This window comes from Budorcas taxicolor, chromosome 19 (genome assembly GCF_023091745.1).
Source record: "Budorcas taxicolor isolate Tak-1 chromosome 19, Takin1.1, whole genome shotgun sequence".
In the NCBI taxonomy this organism is placed as follows: Eukaryota; Metazoa; Chordata; class Mammalia; order Artiodactyla; family Bovidae; genus Budorcas; species Budorcas taxicolor.
Window position 1 is genome coordinate 32,499,971 of NC_068928.1, and position 24,850 is coordinate 32,524,820.

Below are 24,850 nucleotides of genomic sequence, written 5' to 3' on the forward strand. Positions count from 1 at the left end.
CCCATGATGCCGAATGTTTCTCCCAGTTGCTTATTGGCCATTTGTACATATGTTGTTGTTCAATCACTAAGTTGTGTCCAACTGTTTGTGACCGCATGGACTGTAGCCCACCAAACTCCTCTGTTTATGGAATTCTCCAGGCAAGAATATAGGAATGGTTTACCAATTACCTTCCCAATCCAGGGACTGAACCCGGCTCAGCTGTGTTGTAGGTAGACTGTTTACCATCTGAACCACCAAGAAGATCCCTTAATTGGATGGTTTGTCTTTTTATTATTGAGTATAAGAGTTCTTATACTTGCTGGAAGCAGGAGAAGGGGATGACAGAGGATGAGATGGCTGGATGGCATCACCAACTCTATGGACATGAGTCTGAGCAAGCTCCAGGAGTTGGTGATGGACAGGGAAGCCCAGCATGCTCCAGTCCATGAGGTGGCAAAGAGTCAGATACAACTGAGTGACTGAACTGAATTTACTGATAAGAGTTCCTTATATATATATTCTGAATACAAGTCAATTTCCAGATAAACGATTTGCAAGTATTCTCACACTTAGAATAATCTATAGCAGACAGGTTCCCAGATCAGAAAGACTAGCTTGTGGATGGAAGATCTATCACAGTCACATACAAAGTAACCGGTAGCAAATACCTGTTTCTACTCAAGTGTTTTTATTTTAACATGCATCTGTGTTTGGCAGTCCTCATGAGGTATGTTTAGAAAATAAAGTTCACTGTCAGAGTTGGTGTAATTTTTTTGGAGACTGCAGCTGGCCATAGATAGCACATTTTTTAAAATATGCATGTCCTTTTCTTGGCAATATCCTTACTAGGAATTCAGCACTTGAATGTACTCTTAAAATGCACCAATACTCATGTGTAAGGATGTTTACTGACATATTTTGGGTGATAATAAAATCCAGGACACAATCAAAGTGCTTATCATTGAGGGGTTGGGAAATCAATGTCTGTGTAGCTCTGCAGTGAAATACTATGTGGATTCTGAAAGAATGAAGCAGAGCTCACTAAAAATAGAATAAGGTATATGTTGCTATAGAAAGATCTCCAATTTATATCCTTACTACAGGGAAATGAGTACTTTGCTCCATTTTGTGGAAATCTTACAAATACTTGAATAGATATCTATGTGGGTATCCCCTTTTATCCTGGAGGAAATCATAAGCCATGTCTTCTAGTTACCTTTGGCAAGAGACTACAGGAAAAAAAAAAAAAAAGAAGGAAAAGAGGCTTTCACATCTTATCTTTCCCTCTGGATAACTTTAGGATGTCATGATCCTAGACTTACTTTTTTTTAAATGCCAAAAGGTTTATCTGGATGGAGAAGGAAATGGCAACCACTCCCATATTCTTGCCTGGAGAATTCCATGGACAGACGAGCCTGGTGGGCTACAGTCCACAGGATCGCAAAGAATCTGACCCAACTGAGCAGCCAACACACTTACCTGGATGGTGAGATTTGGGCCATTTCTGGTTTTCTTCTTTGTTCTTAACTGTATTCATTTTAAATTTCTAGTTAAATGTTATAAAGAAAGCTTATGAAATGAAAGTGCGTATCTTGAGTGTCTGAGCTCATGAAGTGAAATTCCCAGTTTTCTCAGTCACCTCACGGCCATCTGTGCCAACTTACCCAATCTCTCCAAGTCAAAGCAGAGCGTGCGGGTTACTATCAGAAACCTTGGAAGGGAGAAGGCCTTCCATCACAGATGTTCAAAGACATGGGAGCATGAGGTGCCTGAAGGTGGCCTCATTCGACATCCTTGCTACTCAGAGTGTGATCTGGGCCGGCAGCACCGGCATCTCTCAAGCTCTAAGCTGGAAATACAGCACCTCAGTCTCCAGTGAGGTCTGATTTTACAGGACTACAGGACTCTCAGGAGATTCACTAGCAGGTTCAAGTCTAAAAGCCCTGGACGAGCTCAGAGCTTGTCACCCCAAGCTGAATGCTGCAGTCACTGGTAAGGTTCTTTAAGGCTATCCAGGCAAGATGGGTCCCACCACCAGCACAAGGAATCTGCATCTCTGGGTGAGCCCTGCACAGGCAATTCTAATATGTAGGTATTGATTACCCAGAACAGCCAACATCTTCCAATATACCTCTAACATGACTTTGGGGATAAGCACTCATTTACAGAGCATTGTCTACCCACTGGTCCCTAGGCTAAACGTTTTACACACATTGATCACCTCCTTTTAATCTCCATAATCCTGTAAGCTTGGAATCAACATCTTCATCTCACAGACGAGGAAACAGAACCTTAGAGTTTAAGGAACCTGTCTGGCCTGACATAGCTGGTAAGGGGCAGAGGGCAGGTTCAAAGCCAAGGTCTCTAATTTATGTGTACCCTGAATATTCATTGGGAAGACTGATGCTGAAGCTGAAGCTCCAATATTTTGGCCACCTGATGCGAAGAGCTGACTATTGGAAAAGACCTTGATGCTGGAAAAGATTAAAGGCAAGAGGGGAAGGGGGTGGCAGAGGATGAGATGGTTGGATGGCATCATTGACTCAGTAGACATGAATTTGAGCAAACTGGGAGATATCGAAGGACAGGGAAGCCTGGCATGCTGCAGTCCATGGGGTCACAAAGAGTCAGACACAACTGAGCCACTGAACAACAACATTGTAACATAGTTAATTCTCTGCTGTGCCTGTCACTAAAATGTGACCTTGGAGATCAAGAAGTGTGTCCATCAATATATGTGCTGGATAATGTTGAAGAATAGCAAGGTCATCATTAGCTCAAAGTATTGAGTAAAAGAAAATGCATGAGTGAGCCACAGCTTGGGACTCTGGAGCTGACAGCACAGTGACCCGGCTCCCTGGGGACAGCATGGGGAGAGCTCGTGCTGACTAACGTCTGACCTGAAAGTCTGGCCTCAGATCATCATCACACAGGTGATCCACTGACAATCCACTGGATCATACCTGCCCCCCAAGGGTTAGGGACCAGCGCTGCTCATGCCAACATCTCATACATTACTTGAGTGTGTGCGGTGCTCCAGACCCCATGTGGGTCATCAGAGACCAGAACGGGAGAAAGACGGTTCAGCTAAATCACACTTGAGTCCCTCCAGCCCACTTATAGGGTCTGTTTGAGCCACAAGGGCTAGCCTCTCCAGCTAGCAGATGTTTGCACAGGCTTCTAGAAGGTGTAAGATACCCCCGGAAGCCTGGAAAAGGGTGACAATTCTGGTTCCTTAGCACCAAACTACAACCCAGATCATCTACCCAACAGCAGCTTCATGACCCTCTTCCATCTGCTCCAACACACACCTCACACCCTTGCCCACAAAAACCCGTGAGAGCTCAGTGAGTTACTCTGATGTTTATTTTAATGCATCTTAGTCCACACAGTTGGTATAAAATCAGAAAAAGCAAAGCAAAAAAAGAGGGAAAAAACAAGGTCTTGGAGTCTTGGCATCAGAAGGGCCCCGTATATACATCTACAGTTGGTGGCCAGTACGAGTCATTGCCAGACAGTCCTTGGAGGCAGAGGACAGTCTAGACTCCACTGCATCCTGGGATCCCACCGTCCCAGGGGGTCTAGAAGCTTGTCCGGATGCTCCGACCATAAGGAAATGTGGGAGTGATAAAGGCGGTGCATTGTTATGTATTATAGTAATAATAGCAGCCTAGCCAGGTACAAAAGCGGTTATAAACCATTTATATTACACAGAATTATTCAGGTCTCCATTCAACTTTATGTTGTAAAACTGTTAACTGAATTTCCAGTGAGGCGTTTAGATGATTAGTGATCGTAAGGAATGGTAAATACATAGCACCACTTCGTAGGTTTGTTGTCACCGATTTCTAACCTAGACGCGTGACTGGGACACCTCGTCCTCTCCAGGGCAAGGATTCCAAAGCCACAAGTCGCGATTCTCCGAGGGCTCCCGTTTGGGGGTTTTGTTGAGTGCAGGTAAGGCTGCACACAGAGGCGTGGGCAGCGCGTGTCTGTGTGTCACACCGCGGGTCACCCACAGTTAAAGGCTTTGGGCCATTCAGGGTTTCTACCCACACTTTGGTTTTCTAAATGAGGTGGAGTGGGAGGGAGGTAACTTCTTTCAGATGAAGGGGAAGGGGCGTGATGGGTTTACTTTCTTTCTGGGCAAAACAAAGAAAAACGAAAAAAAAAAAAAACTGAGCTTGATTATATGGTTAGGATGTCAAGTTCCTTAGCTACTTTAAGGTTCAACCCAAGGCTGATGGTCAACACGTAAAGCAAACAATACTATGTACATATATGTAAAAAGTGTTATAAATAGGTTTTATAAACCATCGATATTATATACATCTTCAATCAACACTAACCACCCCCCCACCCCCCGCACTGCTTTCTGTTTGGTTTGGTTTGAGTTTGGGTTTTTTGGCTAGCTTGTTTTTTTGTTTTGTTTTGTTTTCCTGGCTTCTGGTTTGCTTCCTCCCTCCCCATGTGAGCTCAGAGCCTCGGCCGTCCCATCCCTGGGCCTCATTCACGCTTCCGCAAGATCACATAGATGACACCGCTGAGAAGTGCCAAGGGGAAGGCCACCCAGGCCAGGATGTAGGCGAAGCCATAGGAGTTGTCCGAGTTGAAATGCCATTCCGGGTGCCGGACCGTGTAGATGGACGCTGCGCTCATCACGCACAGACCTGGGAAGGAGAGGGACCAGCTGGGAGTGAGAGGGGTCACCACGGGGCAGGGACCCTGTGCCACCCCCAACCCAGACTCCCCAAGACCCTGGGCACCTCCCCCACCCACTCTGCTCTTCCCCCAAACTCCAGCTCACCTCACACTTGCACACACACACAGCACACACACACACACACACACACACACCACAGACACACACAACACACACACATACATACCACACACACACAGACACACACACACACCAGAGACACACCACACACACACACCACACACACACACACATACATACCACACACACACAGAGACACACACCACACATAGACACACCACACACACAGACATAACACATAGACATACACCACACACACACACCACACACACACCACACACACACATACCACACACACACACCACACACACACACACCACACACACACCACACACACACACACCACACTCACATACCACACACACACACACCACACACACACACACACCACACACACACACCACACACACACACCACACACTCACACACCACACACACACACACACACCACACACACACCACACACACACACCACACACTCACACACCACACATAGACATACCACACACACAGACATAACACATAGACATACACCACACACACACACCACACACACCACACACTCACACACCACACACACACACCACACACACACACCACACACACACACCACACACACACACACACACCACACACACACACACACACACACACACACCACACACACACCACACACACACACACCAGGGCACCCTTCTCTCTTTCTTAGGGAGAAGGACGTAGACTGCAGGGAGAGAAGGCAAGTCCATCTCAGACAGGAATCTGCCACCAGTTCAGAACTGCGAGGAGGAACGGGAAGGTTCAGGAACCAGCAAACAGTCTCTCTCTGCGTCCAGTCCACCTGACCCAGCTCACGGGCCCCTCAGCCTCTCTCCTGCCTCATCTCCCTTAACTGTCACCCACGGCCAGTCAACATGAGGACACCAGCGAGAATTCAGGTGGCAAGAGAAGCCCGTCCATCTCTTTGCAAAGATGGCTGGCTGTGGAGCCCCTAGAAGCTGTGAAACGTTCCACAGATGGGTGGTAGCCGTCTCTGAAACCACGGAAAGCGACACTTTATTTATCTGAGTGGCACTCACGCCAAGCACAGGGCAGAAGGCTGTGCTAACCCCCGTAGCAGGATCAATACATGAGAGACAGAGCAACAACGCCCGTGGGCATCGCTGGGCAGACAGAGGAACACGTGGAGAGGAACGGGGTGGTGGGGGAGGAACGCAGGAGGAAGGACACAGCCAAGACAGGAAGCTGTCACGGACAAGCTTCCTGGCGCCGGGTCCCTTTCAGCTACCCATGGTCCCCCAAGGTTGGTCTGCAGCCCAGACGAAGGTGAGAAGGTCTCAGATGGGCAGACTGGTCAACCCACCCCTGCTTCATTGATCATGCAGACTTTGGGGTGGGAGGGACAAGAAAAACCTCCACCTGGGACCTCACACAGCAGGCAAGTTCCAGCGTGACAGTCCCTGCCCACGAGGACGGTCAGCATCCCTGCAGGGAGGGGTCCAGTGAGGTCAGCGCCCCAGCCCCAGCAGCACAAAGGCCATTCTGTCCCCTCCTGAACACAGGGGCTTTGACAGGCTCTGAGTGACTCTATTATGAGTCCAGCAAGCATGTGGGATGCCTGTGGGTCCAGGGCCCCCCAGGCCGGACCACCTACATCTAACCTCACTGCTATTTGGGCTATTTCACTGGACACTGTGGCTCTGTCTGAAAAAAGTGCAGAGGTGGGAATGTGTCACGTTCAGCGCCCCGATAAGACTGTTCTTCTGCAAGTCCGAGAGAGGAGACTCCCACTGCATTGCCCCCCGCCTTGAGAGAGCCACACAGCAGGCCTGGGACCCCCAGGAGGTCAGCTCCAGGACCTTCCACCTCCTGAAAGCCCGGGAGACACAAAAACATCTGTGTCCATGGGGATGTCATAGGTGGTGAACTGTCATGGAGGGGAAGGACAGTGTCGACCTGCTGGAAACACACTGTATTTGCCTCGAGGTCCATGGCTCACCTCAACAGTGTGCTAATTCATGGTCTGACCTACCTAATGAGGGCGAAGCTCTCAAAGGGGAGGCCTGACCAAGGGAGAGGGAGGTTTAAACAGAGCATCCGAAGGGTAGGATGGTGCCTCCCCTCTTGGCAGGGCTTCCGGATGGGGCCCATGTCCACCCAGCATGGAGAAATGCCAAGACACCTGTGCGGACCAGCTGGGCCCAGAATTCCCCAGCAAACAAAAACAGCAAAGGGAAAACACTCCATCTGTGACCTGGGGGACTGGGAGAAGCAGGATGCACAAGTGCAGTGACTGAGTCGATGGCTTAATTATGTGACATCCGCCCTGGGAGAATCTCAGAAGTAAAAGAATTTGTGCTTCGCTTCAAGAAGCCGTAAGCTTATACACTTACAAAGCCAATGAGAAGAGACACACTTGATAATTATTGTTGTCGGAAGACTGATGTTTTAGGGAATATATCATTACGAGGCTGTCTGTGTGCAAAGTAACAGACGTGCCCTGGAATACAGAACAGGCAGTGCCATACAGGAATCCCGAAAAGTCAAACACTAACCCCCATAAGGGGACTGTGGCTCGTGTTCTCAGCCACCAGTAGGTGGTGATGCATTTATGAAGGTTCCCATAGAATAGGTAAGCCACTGTCCCTCCTTCCACTCTCAGCCTCCAAGTGACCCCTGCAGCCTCACACATCACCCCCCAGCCTCACAAAGAATTGATGTCTCCTTGGCTGGGCCAGGGCGACAGCTGGGATGAGTCACCCAGAACCAGCGTTTCTAAACGTGGTCTCCGACTTAAATCGACTTCGTACCACTCAGAACAGAAAAGGCATTGGGTTTTTATTCCTCCCCCCAGGTTTTCATTCTAAATGCCCTTCTGTTGCTGTTCAGCAGCTAAGTTGTGTCCAACTCTTTGCGACCCCTTGGACTGCAGTCTGCCAGACACCCCTGCCCTGGGATTCTCCAGGCAAGAATACTGGGATGGGCTCCCATTGCCTCTTCCAAGGGATCTTCCCAACCTAGGGATCAAATCCGCATCTCCTGCGTTGGCAGGTGGATTCTTTATCATTGAACCCCCTGGAAAGCCCTTTTTAAAAGCATCCCCTTTAAAAAAAAATGTGATTCTTATGTGCAGCTAAGATTGAGAAGCACCAAAGAGGATGACGGGGGGCCTCTCAAAACATCTTCAGGAAACAGCCAAACTGAGAAATATGTAATCAAGGATAGATAGTTCTTACAGGTGAGACTCTCAGCTTATTATAAGTGGAGAAGGGATGATGCAGCAAGACAGGCAGCGCCAGGCAGAGACGGCTCCCAGGTCTGTAGTCAGCGGAAGAGCTCCACACAACCTTTTACCTGCCTTCCCTGCATGCTCACGCGCGTGTCTAGAGTCCACACAGCCAGGCTCTCTAGCTGCAACAGCCCCGGGGATGCTCAGCGGATTCTGGGGGCTTCCACCCAACAGGTTGCAGTGTGTGAAGAAGCATCTCCCCTGCCCTGAGTGGACCTTGCCTGCAGTGGCCGACATGCCTGTGGACCGCACCCCACAACTGTGGACCTATTTCCTTCTTTCCTCCCTTCCTTACTCCGTTCTACTCTTTTTTGTTTACTGCTTGGCTGTTTTGCTTTTCTGATTTGTTCCTTGATATTTAGGGGTAATTTCTCAGCCTATCACCAGCCTTTATCACCAACAACCCTCCCCGAACTGTCTCCCTAGTTTGTTGCTATTGTTGTTCAGCCACTCAGTCGTGTCCAATCCTTTGCAATCCCATGGACTGCAGCATGCCAGGCTCCTCTGTTCTTCACGGTCTCCAGGAGTTTGCTCAAATTCATGTCCATTGAGTTGGTGATATCATCCAACCATCTCATTCTCTGCCACCCTCTTCTCCTTTTGCCTTCAATCTTTTGCAGCATCAGGGTCTTTTCCAATGAGTTGGCTCTTTGTATCAGGTGGCCAGAGTATTGGGGCTTCAGCTTCAGCATCAGTCCTTCCAATGAATATTCAGGGTTGATTTCCTTTAGGACTGACTGGTTTGGTCTCCTTGCAGTCCAAGGGACTCTCAAGAGTCTTCACCAGCATCATAGTTTAGGAGCATCAATTCTTTGGCACTCAGCCTTCTTTATGGTCCAACGCTCACATCCATACATGACTACTGGAAAAGCCATAGCTTTGACTAGATGGACCTTTGTTGGCAAAGTGATGTCTTTACCTTTTAATATGCCGTCTAGGTTTGTAATAGCTTTCCTTCCAATGAGCAAGCATCCTTTAATTGCATGACTGTAGTCACTGTCCCCAATCTCCCTAGTTCCTGGATCCTTTAGATCATGAGATGAGAAACACACAAGAGCAGGGTTGTCAGATGCTAAAAGTCACGAAATCTCTAAGGGAAGTCCCCACTCTCTTAGATTCCAACTAGAGTGAAAAGATGCTTCAGCAAGTTCAAATGCAACATTCTAGAGAGTTGAGGTTTCTTAGACCAGCTCTTGGGTTCTTTTGCCCGGAGGGAACAAGCACGGAACACTCTTAGACGTATAGAGTACAACTGCTATTCTGGATCAACATTTCTAGTTCAGTAGCTTCCTATTCACAGATGGACTGCTAAGCTGACAAACCAATAACCGAAAATGAAGTCTCATGAGAGATAAGAAGCTAGATCTGGAAGAGATAATGCAAGAGCAAATCAAGGGCTTCTAAATTCAGAGGTTTCTGTGGCAGAGTACCAAACTGCTTGGACTGAGTTCGGAGAAGAATCCAAATGGTGAAACAAGAAGGAATGAGTAAATAAACTTTAGATTAGACAAACTCAATGCCTAAGAGTGTTCGGACTGCAAGGAAGTACTCATCTCTGGACTCTAGTTTTGACTGAAAATGACCTTGCTAAAAAGACATTGTTAGAGAATTTTAAGCTAAAATATCTCAGAGGAAAAAAGACAACATACTCCCTGCCTTGACATGCCCCTTCAACAGTAATATGTTCACTCCATCTGATGTTTTCAGTCTAACTACTCATCAGTTCTGACACAGAGACTCATTCATCACAGATATTTGGGAACTTGAGGATCAAAAAGGATGTAGATTTGAACTCATCCTCCATGGTCAATCAGGTTCAATGAAAGATCACATAAAAAGTAGTTTCTGCCTTGGATCTTGTGTTCATTAAAAACTGGAGTGGATTCTGAATCTCTATATATTCATTCCATGTGGGATGGGAGGGAACGGGGACATCCTAGTGTCTGTGCATGAGCTGCACTTTCATGTAGCCTCTCCTAGTCTCAGCTTATTTATCAGTAACATAACAAGAATGTACAGAGCAAATATGAATATTTTATGAAACTTCTGCTTCGTAAGTCTGTGTCCCTTTTTCTTGAGGACACAGTCATTGATACAAAGGAGATGATCACTTCTGATATCAAACGGTAAATAGGGAGCCAAAAAAGAAATCCCAGAATACATCCTAGTTCTCTGTTACTTCTGGAAATGGGGTGACTGATGGTCTCTGCTCCTAACATCCCCAGAAATTATTTCTCACGGCAGAATTAGTACTTTAATAAAGCTGGCAACACCCGAGAAGCTTAGCTGGTATAATGAAACCTGTGCAACTAGCCAAGCCCTATTTGATTTTGAAATTCCAAACTGTGCACATTGACCTGCTGTATTTAGGGATTTGAGGAGAAACGGTCTTCTTGTTTACTTCCTTTTTCCAGGGAAAGGTGACTCTCTGTCTTCTAGAAAAGGGTCATCGACGTCCAACTTCAGGCTGTGTCTTGTCATACAGCCCTGCATAAGCCATGAGATCTGCCTGCTCGTCCATCCATCCATCTAGGATATGTGGGCTGTTTTCAACCCTCCAATGACTGCTTGTGATCTAGCAACTAAACAAGAGATGCTACCCACTGCCCAATCAGGGGTCAGAATTGAGAATACTTTACAGTCCCCAGATGTACTCCAGCACATATGGGGTTTGTGGGTTATTAGCCTGGACTGCAGAATCCACCACATCCACCTCCTATGTCTCTCTGGTGCCCTGAGGACTCAGTCAGCTGGTCATCGACGGACAGAAGGATAAGAGGCAACAAAGCGAGACAAGGGCCAGTATCCAGAAACAAGAGTGGGAGGGCGTCACGTCTAGGACTCTGCACATAGACCGTGTGAATAACCTGTGCGAAGGGGGTTGCTCGAGGCAGTTCAGGGAGAGGGCAGAGCAGACCTTGATGTCACGGCCCCATGTCTGGAACTGACCATGCATTACATGTTACACAAAAGGAAGATGCCGGTAAACAAGAGCCCAGTGGACTCCAGGGGCTGGAGTAAAGGAGAGAAAGATTTGGCAGGTGGCTCCACCACTCTTAGAGAGGGAGACACATACCCTAGAGCAATCGGGGCAGTACATAGGGGCCATTTCCACACTGGAGCAGGGGTGCTTCCCGGGGCACACAATATGAGCTACAGAAATCCAGCCTCAAGACTGGCCTCTGCTCTATGGACACTCTCAACATTTACCTCCGAGGATGCATCCTGGACTGTAGCTCCGTCCCACGGTTAGGGACCCTCCTTCCAGAGCCCCTAAGTCCTATTCCCCATTCACCCCTTTCCATGGAGAGTTCCCAGATTAACACTCACACACACCCCTGTGCTGTATGAAATCCATCCAGGGGGAGGGCTCACGCACGTCAGTCATTCTGGAGCCACGCCCACCTGACTGACCATCCTGCATGCAGTCTGGGGGCCCTAGCCCCCACGGGGACTTGGTCCTCTCCAACTTACCAGCGAGGATCTGGAAGACCCCAGTGATGTAGAACCGGCCGCCCTTGGTGAGGGTGAAGAGCTGGCAGAAGAACAGGAACAGAGACAAAACGCTGAAGATGATGGACAGGATCATGGTGGCCTGGACAGACTGCAGCCATTCTACGGGAGGAGACACGGGGTTAGGAAAAGGCGGCGCGGGCCAGCCAGAGGGGCGGGGCTCTGCCGGGGGCGTGGCCTGGGCAGCAGAAAGCCACACCCACCCCCAGGCAGGAGCAGCAGCCCTTTTCTGAATGAAACTCAGGCTATTCACTTTCCCACTCTTAAAAGTCATTCTTTATTTCATGCTTTCTTTTGGAGGAAAAAAAAGAGGTATTAATACATGCTTAATTGTAGACATTTTAAGAAAAGGTTGTAAGAAAATACTCAGTCCCACCGCAAGGAGCTAAAATCAAGTTAAAATATATTACATTTCCTTCCAGTCTTTTAGCCAAATGAGTTACTTACACAGATATGCATATGTTCAAGGGGCTCTGAACCCTGCCCTCTGCCTCCTCTCTCTCTCTGTCCTCAGGGGGTTTGAAGGGCTTCTTGGAGCCCCTGGATTCTAAGAATAGTTCCAAACCACCGTTCAAAATGTCAGCATCCCCCAAGGAGTCAGAGAGATCCTGGGGAAGGCTGGGACGAAGAAAATGACGTTGGAGCCAAGACTAATTTTGTAGAAAGTTGGAAGAAGATGCTGATGGGAAGAGCATGCTTTATTTAGCTATGAACCACTCGCTCAGCCACACTGTGTCTGTTCCCAGCTCATCTCAGAGAGGTCAGCGCTCAGTCTGGTCATCAGATAGGAGCACAAATGACAATTCCTTATCTTAGCTGAACCATCAGCCTTAGATCAAATCTCCAAGCGTCCAACTGAAATTCAGGCAAGGAAGAGAACTCTGTAGTTCACCCTCTACTACAAGTGAATGTCAATTCCAGAAAGAACCGAGAAAAGGCAAAAACCTGGGTTTGGCATCAGAGACAGGAACCCGCCAGATTCCCCCTGGAGACCTCCAGGGGCCTTGTCATCCTTCCTTCCTGAACCCCTCCTTCCAAGTGCCAAAGAATCCTGGGAGTGGGTGCTGCCCTAAACAAGGAAGATCAGATAGAGAAGACCCAGGGTCTGCTCCTCCACAGTCAGGAACAGACTAATGTACACTGGCTTAGAAAAATACATGCCTGTGCTTAGCACGGTAGGAAAAAACGTGAAATCTGCATGGCGTATCATCAATACTTCACGAAGATGACCCTGGTTTGAGTTGCAAGTAGTTCATGGAAGAATTTTAAGGATGCTGATTAGGTCAACTGTGACTAGAGTTTCATGGAAGATTGGAAGAATCTTCTGGAAGCATTTAGAGTTGGAAGAAGCCTGTGGGATCAGCTAACCCAGGCCCTTTGTACTGAGAAAGATTTCCGGAGATGTTCGACTGAGCCCCATTGGCATGGCCAAGGTTGGGAGGCCCTTGGTTCTAGTCTGGTGTTCTTTCTACCTTGATGGACCATATACTTTTTTTTAATCTTTGCAATTTCTTTGTCAATTAAGGTTAGAGAAGGATATCTAATGGGCTGTGAGCCATCCTGACTTCATTTTCACATCTCTCATTGAACCACATCTCTCATTGAACCACTCTACCCAGTGTAGTAGGAGAAGGAAATGGCAACCGACTCCAGTATCCTTGCTTGGAGAATTCCATGGACAGAGGAGCCTGATGGGCTACAGTCCATGGGGTCACAAAGAGTTGGTCATGACTGACTGACCTTCACTCTGAGCGACTATCACTCACTCACTCACTCACACCCAGTGCGGTGGTTCTTCTGGAGGAGCAGTCTGCAACAAACCTACCGCCGCCATAATATTATCTTTTTAATATTTATTTTAATTTATTTATTTGGCTGCACTGGGATCTTCATTGCAGTATGTGGGATCTTCAGTTGCAGTATGTGGGATCTCGTTCCCTGTCCAAGGATCAAACCCAGGCATCCCGCATTGGGAGCATGGAGTCTTAGCCACTGGACCAGCAGGGAAGACTCTACATTTTGAATAAAGCAATTATCCAGCAGTCTGGTAGGTGAAGCTGGAGACATAAGGAAATCTGAGCCACAAAAATAAATCTAGAACTAAGTGTAGAACTAAAACAGAGATCATGGGGAATATCCTTCAAGGCACACCCTTAGAAGGAGCACGGCTGGTGCAGGCAACATCCTAGATTTCTTTCTCCAATTCTGAGATCTTTTCCTTGGTCTCTACCTCCACTCTCATTAATAACAGAAACTTCTGCCAGGCCTCACATTTACAGAAAACTCAAAATCATACAAGTTAAAACTACATCCATAGGAAAAGTCTCTTAAATTTAATAATGTCACTAAATTCTTCTCAAAACTTCTTTTACCAGGAACTTGAATTGTAATGCCAACCTCATTACAACTGAGTTAATTTTCCATAAGTTAGTTCTCTAATCAAACCAGAATTAAGGAATCAAGGAAGTATTTATTCAGTGGGCCTTGGCTAAAAATCTACTGTTTTGAGCTCTGGGAATACAAAGTTGAAGAAGAAAGTTTTCAACCTGAAGCACAATAAATAACACACATACATGATGAAAGTAGGGTAAATCCAACTGTATTATCAGTCACAGTGATGTGAATCATTATAAGATGTAGAATTCCATCCTGAATTATGTAATTCCTATCTAGAGTCTGATATGAGAGAGACACCTAAAACCAACAACAGTTAGAAGTTAAAACATTTTTTAAAAGAGGCACCAGGCAAATTAACAAAAAGATATAAATAATAATAGCATCAGACAAATGGAATTCAAACTGAAAAGATGAAGATGGCCAAAGAGGGATATTTCATAGGATAGTTCATGGTATTTCCAGTTTATCATAAAGAAACAAAAGTCATAAACCTCTGTGCACAGTGTGACCTGGAAAAAATATAAAGCAACAATGACTGAAGTATAAGATGAAACTGATACAGCTACAAGCACAGTGGGAGACTTCAGCACACCTCTCTCAGAATAGGTAAATCAAGTAGATCAAAAATATGATAAGATATACATTATTTTATGTCTCTATAGTGATGATAAAATTCTCAAACACACATGGGATAGTCTTACCAATTATGCAGTAGGCAACAACAAAAAAACCTCAATAAATCTCAAAAGAAAGCACACAGGATGTAAATATAACTAAAGAAATACAGAAAGTAGAAATTCAAATAAACCAGCCAAAATAAATTTGGAAATGTTAAAAGACTACTCCCGATAATCACTTGGATAAAGAGATCAAGATGAGAAGTTACCCTTTCTTCAGCAAGGAATGCTACTGACAGTATGTACCTTAAACCTTCAGGCTGTGGCCCCAGCCAGGCTAGGCCATGTGCTCCATCAAAACAGGCCTGGGTACCCCCTGCTTAACTGGCTAACAAGAGGGACCAACTACCTCAGAGGACTGTGTAATGTTCAAATAAGAATGTTGATATAAAAGCTCTGTACAGTACAAATAACCCCATTAAAAGGCTGAGCTCAGGGGGAGTAAATTAGTAGCTGTAGACGATGGTGGAGGGTGGGGAGGGGGTCCTTAGGGTATCTTTATCTAGGCCACACCAAGGAATAAGGTGGACAACTGTGTCCACATGAGCCATTATAGTGTGCCAGCCAGAATGCCATTTGAGAGCAGAGCCCGTTTCAATACAATTCTGATACCAGTTCTTATGAGAGCTTCAGCGCAGAGGTTGGCAAATTGTCTGTGAAGGGTCAAACTGTAAATAGTTTAGGCTTCTCAGGTCATATGGTTTCCATGGCAACTGCTAAAGTTTGCCATCTTAGCACAAAATCAGCCTCATTCAAAATGTAAATGAGTGGGTGTGGCCTGTTCACCTTAAAATCTTGTCTACACAATCAGGCAGTGGACCCAGCTGGATCTGCAGGCCATTGCTTGCCAACCTCTGTTGCTGCTGTTCAGTTACTAGGTCGTGTCCAACTTTGTGACCCCATGGACTGCATCACGCCAAGCTTCCCTATTCTTCACTGTCTCCCGGAGTTTGTTCAAATTCATGTCCATTGAGTCAGTGATGCCATCCAACCATCTCGCCCTCTGCCACCCTCTTCTCTTTCTGCCTTCAATCTTTCCCAGCATCAGGGTCTTTTCCAATGAGTCGGATCTTTGCATCAGACGCCAACCTCTACTATAGCCAAATACATCCAACGTACAGAAAACAGTAATTAGAGTGGAGAGACCTGGATGCAGAGGAAAATGCTGTCCACTGCAGTCCTGTTTTAAACAAAGTCAAATTAATGTGAGGCCAACATGCCAGGAGGCGAATCTGAACTTCTACCCAAGCCCCAGGCCAGTGATACTCTTTTCTCTCAAATTGCAAGTTCAGGGTCTTTGGCAGAGCCCATGACCAGCACCCACGGTCATTCTCCAGGCCTTGCTCAGTGCCCGGCAACTATTTATGGAATGCCCAGTGACAGCGTTTTAACCTCCAACGTTGGTGCCGAGCCCGGGAATTAAAACGTCCCGAAATCCTTGCAGACCTGCTCTTCTGACAAGCCTGTCAGGTAATAGGGTTGCTGACAGCTTTCTGACGTGGGCTAGGCCGTGGCAGCCAGCAGAGACCCACTCCTCCCCGCCACAGAAGGGAAAGCTGGAGATGCCCAATGACCAAAGGTCAGATTCCTACCACCACAGCAGCTAAGCTATGAAGGAAATACATCTGCCCCCTCAGCTGTATTCTTAGCCCAGCGCCAACGAGCCGGCGAGCGAAGGGCTCAGGGAGGCTGCAGCCCTCTTCAGTGCACCGGCCCCTCTGCATCCTTCTGCCTCCTTTCCTCCCAGCCTAGAGGCACACCCAAGTGCCTGCCCTCCCAGCCTTGAGTCCCACTCTGGCAATTCACAAAAGCTCTCTGACTCCACCAAGAGTGAAAGGAAGGGCAGTAGCAGTTGAGTCAGAGCATGAACTGGGGAGGCCAAGCCAGGAGGAGGGAGCCACTGGGGTGAATCACCGCTGGGGGAGTGAGAGCCGCCCTTGTCCAGAATGCTGGGCCATCTTTCAAAGCAGCTGACCCACCCGCTAACCTCCCTACCCGCTGTTGCTGTTGTTTTGTCACTCAGTTGTGTCTGATTCTTTGCAACCCCACGGACTGTAGCCCTCCAGGCTCCTCTGTCCATGGGACTGTCCAGGCAAGAATACTGGAGCCGGTTGCCATTTCCTTCTCCAGGGGATCTGCCCAAGCCAAGGATCAAACCCACGTCTCCTGCATTGGCAGATGGATTCTTTACCACTGAACTAGCTGGCACCCTCCCCACTGACATCCCACAAATTGCCACTTTCCTTCCTTCTTGGGATGGATGTCATTCCAGAGGCTGCTGACTTGCGAGCAGCCTCCATCCTATCCAGGAGGACTTTGCTGAATGTTTGCTTTGCCCACTGGCAGGAGCCGGATCAGGGACCAAGTGGTCCTTGCCCAGGGTTCCAGCTTCTTCCCATCCCACCCAGCTGGGAGCTCTGAAATTGGGCCCCAGGTTCATTTTCCCTGGGACCCACAAGGATGCAGCCAGAGGAGAAAGCCATATGGGGTCTTTCAGCCCACAGACCCTGGCCGGGAGCTCACAAGGATGAGGGAGACCATGGGGGAGGCTCTTTCAAGCCTAATCCTGGGGGGCATTTCAACTCCAGCTAAACCTCTGGCTGACGATGAGTGAACTCATGTTCCAGGCGCTCAGCTGCACCCGACACCATCACTTGGTTAACTGCCCTCCTGACCAAGAGGCTTCCTCATGGGCAGAGGAATTTGTTCCAGAGTCTAATTAATACATGTGGTTTGACACCAACAGTCTTATTCCTGCTAGTCTTCAAACTGGAACAGGGAATATAATACAGTCATTGAGGTTCCAAGGTTACTGAAAATGTCCAGCTATTTCAGGCTTCTTCCATTTCCTGGTTGGAAAACTCTAGTAACAGGAGGGTCAGGTTAGGCTGTGTTTCCCAAAACACTGTTGTTGATTAAACAGAAAAATGGAGGGCTTCCCAGGTGGTGCAGTGGTAAAGAATCCACCTGCCAATGCAGGAGATGTGAGTTTGATCCTTGGGTCAGGAAGATCCCCTGAAGAAGGAAATGGCAACCCACTCTAGTATTATTGCCTGGGAAATCCCAAGGACAGAGAAGACTGGTGGGCTATAGTCCATGGGGTCGCAAAGAATCAGACACAACTGAGCCACCTAACACACACACAGAAAAATAGAGGAAGTGGCTTCCATGGTCAAGTATATTAATGTCCCTCCTTGGATACTGCAACGTACAGTAAGGTACTCAAGGTTCTGAAAAGTCTTACCATTAAAAAGAAAAGCCTGAGTAGATTTTAAATAGTCTTTTCTAAATTGATTGATCAGAGAACCCTTTGTGTTGGTGTTGTCAAGAACACTTGAACATGTGGAGTCTGGCCACAGTGACTTCAGAAAGGAAGAGAGGAGAAAGATATTTCAATTGCCCAGGGGAGGTAGGGGATATACAGAGGAGAAGGGGATGCCTGGTGGAGGGAGGGGTTCAGGATCTTTGGGTTTAAAAGGCATTCTCCATATGCAAACAATCAGAAGCCTTCTGTCCAAGCATCATGGAAATTAAGAGCCACCAGCCCCCCAAGCTCAGTGAACTATGCACTCTCCTCTCTCCCCACACCTACTGAAGTTCTACCCAATTTCCAAGGCCCAGCTCAAAGGTGGTGTCCACTCAAGATCCCCCCATGTCACAATTATATCCTGAATGGGAAGAGGACTCAGGATGCATGGGACGTGATGGGCAACCACCCCAGGTCTCGCCTCCACAGTTACCCTATTGGGTCATGAGAGCACTTGCCCCAGGTAACCAGCTTTTGAGAGGCAGACCCTGTGCAGAAAAGCAGGGACTCATGGTGCCAATCCACTGGGGTGCTGAGAAGTTCAAAGTGTTATTAGTTGTTCAGTCGTGTCCACCTCTTTGCAATCCCATGGACTGTAGCCCACCAGGTTCCACTGTCCATGGGATTTCCCAGGCAAGAATACTGGAGTGAGTAGTCATTCCCTTCTCCAGAGCATCTTCCCGACTCAGGGATTGAACATGGGTCTCCTGCATTGCAGGCAGATTCTCAACTGTCTGAGCCACCAGGGAAGCCCAAGAAGTTCAAAAGCATGTTTGAAATCTAAGGAGTTAAATGATCCTTCAGCCTTTCTTTAGGTTTGGCATCCACAAAGCCTAATGGGGAGGAGAATGATTGGGGTGGCCACAGGAGAGAGTCCCCCTCTCTGTGCATCTACCTGCCAGGCCAACCACAAGCCAGCAGCTGAGCGGTACCGGGAGGCCAATGCCTATGGTCCAGAGACAACATGTTACACAGGTGGGGATGGGGGACAGAGAACTGTCACCAGCACCAGAAAGGTCACTGCAAGGACAAAGCACCACCTGGAGAAGGGGAGACCCGGAAAGATAAAACCACAGCTTCCAGGGACACAACAGGGATTTAGACACCTTGAGGATGAGGTCCAAGCCTCCAGGCATGAATGAAGACAACCACAAACCACTGAAAATTTAGGGGATTGACGTGGCCTCAGCTGAGTGATTTCTTTCTTTTTTTTAAGTTGCTTTATTTTTTCATTTGCTGTACTATACAGCATGTGGGATCTTAGTTCCTTAACCAGGGATCAAACCCATGCTCCCTGCAATGGGAGCTCAGAGGCCCAACGACTGAACCATGAGGGAAGTCCCACAGCTAAGTAAGTTCTTAATGACAGTGTCCCACAGCAGTTCGACCCCTCTACATCATGGGCCGCTCCTCCCCAACCTTTCTGCCAGCTCCCTCCTGCCCCCATCAGCCACCAGATGTCACAAGACTCACACTGGACCCCTTGCTCCTTCCACCTCTCCTCTCATCAATTCCCCTGCAGACATTAAATACCCTCCTACGGACACTGATGATCCCAAAGCTGAATGTCCATGCCAGATGTCTACCCTGAGCCACAGATTCCTCAATCCAAGTGCTTTGCTGACACTGTACCTTCTCAATATATCAGCCAGAATGCGTTTTCAAAACACAAATCAAATCACACCACCCTTCTGCTCCAGACCCTTCCGTATGTCCGGGCTGGCTTTTTCAGCATCAGAGCCTGTCCTCTCCTGCCTGTAGCCTTACACTCAGTCAGCCCAGCACTGGTGGACACACCAGACTCCTCCCTGCCTAAGGACCTGGCCCTTTCCAGTACCTGCTGGAATGTTCCTCCTGTGGTTCTTCATACAGCTGGTCCCTCCCATCTTTTAAGCCTCCATCCATGTGCCTCTGGCAGGAAGAGGCCTTCGGTGACCAGCTGCTTCCTCCCTAGTGGCGCCCTGCTATCCGTCGCTCTGGCTGTCTCCTGCAGAGCACTGTCTGCTGCCCACAGTGACTCATTCATTGTCTTTCCTCCATCTCCCCTGAGTAACTGTGAGCTCCATCCACTGGAGCAGGGACTGGTATTTCTTGTTCAGCTCCATCGGCTCGGTTTCTGGAACAGTGCCCAGTACCTAGCACACTCTCAGTCTAGTTGAAGAATGGATGAACGGACCACTCTGTTAGCTCTTTGAAATGAAAGGGAGTCTCTTGAAAGGCAGTGAGTCCCCTGTCACTGGTAGGATGAGCATATAATGGGCACATTGCAGAGGGGTCTGAAGTGAGCGACATGGGGCAGGGGGATGGGTCTGCTGACCCCTGCCAGCATCAGAGTCTATGTGTGTGTTGATGAGCGCATACTCAGAAGGCTTCCTGCCAGGCATCCTTTTCTTGAGCACCAAAAGACAGCATCCAGGCCCTCAAGCCACCCCCTGGCCAATCCCGGCTTCTGAACTACAAAGGATGCTTTCTCAACACTGATAAAATCCTGGGAAAGCAATTTACGTTTTTTAAAAAGCAAAGACTGAGCATCCAGCACCATATGGTGAGACACAGGTCTGCACAAGCCTCTGAATCTACTCCTAGGTGCTGGCATCTGATGAGAGACTCCAAGGGTTGAAACATCAGCATCAGGACGCCTCGTCCCACCCTGCACCTCCCTTGCCCGCCGGGACCTCCGCATCCCACGAGGGTGTATAGAATCCAGAGCCATTGCTGGGGCAGAGCTTGTGGGTCAGCCCAGGGAGCCACAAAGATGCTAAATTGCAAAACATGAGCCCCTAAGTGCAGAGGGCCTCCTATGTTCTTAAAATTGTTGGCCAAAAGCTGAGCCACAGACCAGGAAATGGTCTGATGTCCTTGCCGAAATGGCAATGCCACCAAATGGATAAACAAGATAAACCTGGTGATCACAGGAGATACAGTCCCAGGAGACACAGAGCACTCAAGTCAGGGAGGGGCTCCTGAGACTGGCCAGACTTATTGTTTTCTAACTTTCAATCCACAGGCCTGGTCTAAGGCTGTCCACAACCTACTGCTGGCCATAAGGTCGCTACTGCTGGAAATAGAAAGGTGGGTTTCTTCTTTGTAAGATTGCTGACATATTCTGCCTTATAAATGCACAGGATTGTTACTCCAACTTGGAACAGAACAGATGAGAAATGCATACAAGACAGAGCAGGTCTAAATTAAATCATGAAACTTAGAACCCCATCCACATGCCACAGAGTCCTTCCTGGGATCTAGAAGACCCTGCAGGCTGGCTTGCTTCTCCATCCCCTGTGTTCTCTGTGCATCAGCTTTGCCAGGCTCCTTCCTGCCCCAGGGACCTTGTCCTCAGGAAGTCCCACTGTCTGGAATCTGCCCCCTGATGTCCCTATGGCTGACTCCTTCCTGGTCATCCTCAAGAGATCATTTCCTCCCCACCTCAATCCCTCACCACACATCACCCTGCTTTATTCTCCTCATCCTTCCTATCACTGCCTCCTGATTACCCACATTTATTGACTGATCTGCCCAGTAAAATGGAAGTTCTCATCCACTGGCACCCTCAGTGTCTGCAGTGGAATCTTCTGCAGGACAGGTGTTCAGTGAATAGTCCTGAATGAAAGGACACAGGAGAGAAGGGAGGGGACCCGGGAGAAAGGGGAGAAGGGAGGAGAGGGGGCATCCTGAGGCAGGCAGTCCATGATCACTGAAGTGAGAGAAGGCTGAAATGCCAAGATGAAGAGGAGAAGAGATGGGGTGAGGTTTAATAGGAGCAGATCATTCAGGTAGACGTATGGACCTTAGCAAAGATGTTCATCTGAAGATGGAGACCAAATGGACCTCTGAGAGACTTTAAATTGAGAGTGATATGACAAGGTTGTATTTTTAAATATCATCCTGGATTCGATGTACAAAATGAGGAACAACGAAGAGAGAAAGATCAGGAGTGAGGAGGCCGCTGCAGTGGCCCTGGTGCGATGTGGGTGGGGATGACAAGTGACCAGTGGACCAGGATGATTCTGAGAAGGGAGAGGAGACACGTCCAGGCAGACTCTGAGTGTGAAGCTCACTGGACGGTGAGACAGCATCCACTAAAATACTGGAAACTGTCAAAGGGGGAGACTAGGTGGAGGAGGGTGAAGGCTGGCTGGTTTGGGGGTGCCTCTGAGACATCCCAGCAGAACTGTCCAGTGGGTGGCTGGCCAGGCTGGCCTGGAGGTCGGCAGAGAAGACTAGACTGGGAGGAAACAAGGATTCCAGGGACATCATGAAACAGTAAGAGCTATGAATGACTAGGGGAGCGGAAAGAAAGAGAAGGAAGTCGAAGCGCCATCCGATCGCCAACACAGGCCACTGTGCTGCTGAAGGGACCCAGGACACGGCAGAGATGGACTGTCTGCAGAATCCTAAAGTAATCGGGCTCCACTCTGAAACAGCACAGGACGCACCAGAGCTATTGTCAGAGTATGACTGGGTATGGACAAGGGTGGTCACAGCCTTGAAGAGAAGCCAGGCTTACTGGGAGGTGCTTGCTATTAAATTTCTGTGAATCGAGAAGTCATGCTTCCCATGAAGTCAAATGACTCCATCCTCAGCCTCCCTTGACACTAGGTGTGGCTCTGTGACTGACTTCCAGCAAAAGACAAAAACAGAAGTGTGTGGTCTATCTGAAGATGTTTCATTAAAAGGGAGGGGGACACATTCTTCTCCTCCTTTCTCTATTCTGTGGCTTGAAGCAGAGATGAAATGGCTGGCGCTGTAGCAGCTGTCTGCTCCATAAGGATTAGACAAAGAAATGAGGTAGAAAGTGCCTATGGCTCTGATAGTTTCTTGGAATTGTCATATCTATGTTAGGCTGCCTATTTCCATACTTCTTTTGAAAAAGAGAGAAATAAACTATCTTATTTAAGTCACTATCATTTAAAGATGTTTTGTTTTGTGGGGTCAATCTTAATCCCAGCCGGAGTGCTAGTCAGTTGTTGGTCTAATGCGTCCCTCCATTACCTTTCCCCTTGCTTTAGGTCGTGTCATTGCCTCGACAGGGAATTGCCTCCTCCTTGCCTGTGTTTATTTAAATCCTGCCCATCCTTTGGAGGATGGATCAAATCCCACCTCCCACAGGAGACCTGCCTTCCACTTCCTCCCTTGAACTCTGGCTCTGCCTACCTGCCCCCACTCCTCGGGCATCTGGCCTATGCTGTCTTCATCCCCCCGCAGTGATCTCCTGACTCCTCACAAAGCTCAGGACTATCAGGGCCAAAGTCTAGAGTCTACACGTCCTTGTATGCCCTGGGCCAAGAGGCATTCAAAACAAGGTCATGATAAATATTCCCTCACTGGCCTCCTTCACCTCTGCCTGTACCCAGTATCAGGAAAGAGCCAGGGATCTATATTCTAAAGGTATGTAAATGCATTTAGATCATGGAAAAGCAGACAAAGTTGAGGGCATTTAGTAAGAAATCTAAAACCAACTCTAATACAAAGAGGGAGTTCAAGGAAAATCTGTCTCCATCCAACTATGTAACATAGATGTTTGACTGCCATGCAGTCAAAGCGGTGACAAGCACCATTCATATAAGGAAAAAAAAGAAGAATGAAGCCCTGCAGAGGTGCAGGGCTCCAGCACCACTCACGGAAAGACATGCCCCTTCAAAAAAAATAGCAAGTCATGTAAACCAATGCATTTTCACATAACAAACTTGTCGACATATTCTTCACAAACAAGTATCAATAAAAAATTACTTTCAATGACTCAAATAAAAGGCATGTTTGAAACATTCTAAGAGCAAATACAAACCAAGGTGACTGGTTTATGACTAACAGGGTTCATCTGTAAAGGCAGTCTAATTTTTTTCTTAATTATGTATTTTTTTTTTGCCTCTTGTTTGGCACAGAAATGGTTAAACCCAATCCAAAAGGCAAAGGAGGCCCAGCAGCTTCAAATCCATCAGAGCTTAGGCTGTAACACAAGCTGACCCATCAGAAGATGAGAACAGAGATACTGACCACTGGGGAAGCTGAAATGGGAACATCTTACTTAGAAGTTCAAGTGCAAACAAACACAGCTTGTCCAGAGCTCCTCAAAAACACCCTTCCTGGGAGAGACGAGAAGGCACGAAGGCACGTGTAGGGGAAAAGCAGGATCTTGGAACCTCCCGCCCCAGGAAAGCAACAATGTGGATTTGGATAAAAACCCGAGATGAAACACTCCAAGGTCACTGTCAGTAAATCCAAGAAGATGAGCTAGCTGAGCGATGGGAAGTTCCCAATTGAAATGACACTGGTGCCTCTTTGGGAACTGCTGGTAGGACAGTATAGCAGCCATTCCTAACTGACCGCGGCTGATGCAGAAGGCAGGCCAGCCTCATACAAATATCGCTGCCCTGCTGCAGTACAATTTAGATCCCTGCTCCTCTGCCGACTCATCCCTCTTGAAACCCAGCCGGGTTGGAACATGCCTGCCAAAACTGCCCCTTCCGGGCCTGTGAGTGTAGAATCCCCTGCCAACTCCACATGGCCACACACCACTTGGGGGAGGTGCCAGTGGGTACTCCGGGTCTCAGGGAATGCCAGCCCTTGTGGGCGGAGTCACCATGCATGGCCACCAGGTGTCAGTAGGGAGCAGAGCACCTCCCATTCTCAGCCTTCGGGGAACTTCAGCCAGACCTTGCCCAGGAGACACCGGATGCTGCGGCTTTGGGGCCAAGCAGTGCTCCGGCCACATGCTCAGACACTCCTGAGGGTTTCAGTTACTTGGCTACCAACTCACCACGCAGCCTCAAGGGTGGTTTTAATTCAATATCCTTCACAGACTCAGAGAAGAGAATTAAGGACTGCTCCCTTCCACAAGGACTGGGGTCTCTCTTTCCTTGCCCCCAGGAAACCAGACACATAAAACAGTGCTTTCTACTGCT

The 24,850-nt window shown here is 48.0% G+C and overlaps 1 protein-coding gene across 2 annotated transcripts in view; it reads right to left on the minus strand.

Annotated features, from left to right (window-relative positions):
* Positions 1-3,329: 3,329 nt before the first annotated feature.
* The window catches only part of PMP22 (peripheral myelin protein 22), a 28,403-nt gene continuing 6,882 nt past the window's right edge, over positions 3,330-24,850 (minus strand). For both annotated transcript variants that reach the window (XM_052657967.1, XM_052657966.1), the window contains exons 4-5: positions 11,529-11,669; positions 3,330-4,652 (exon numbers count right to left, since the gene is read on the minus strand). In XM_052657967.1, coding sequence (XP_052513927.1) covers positions 4,489-4,652; positions 11,529-11,669 — 305 coding nt within the window. In that variant the 3' untranslated portion in view covers positions 3,330-4,488. The remainder of the gene's footprint in view (positions 4,653-11,528; positions 11,670-24,850) is intronic.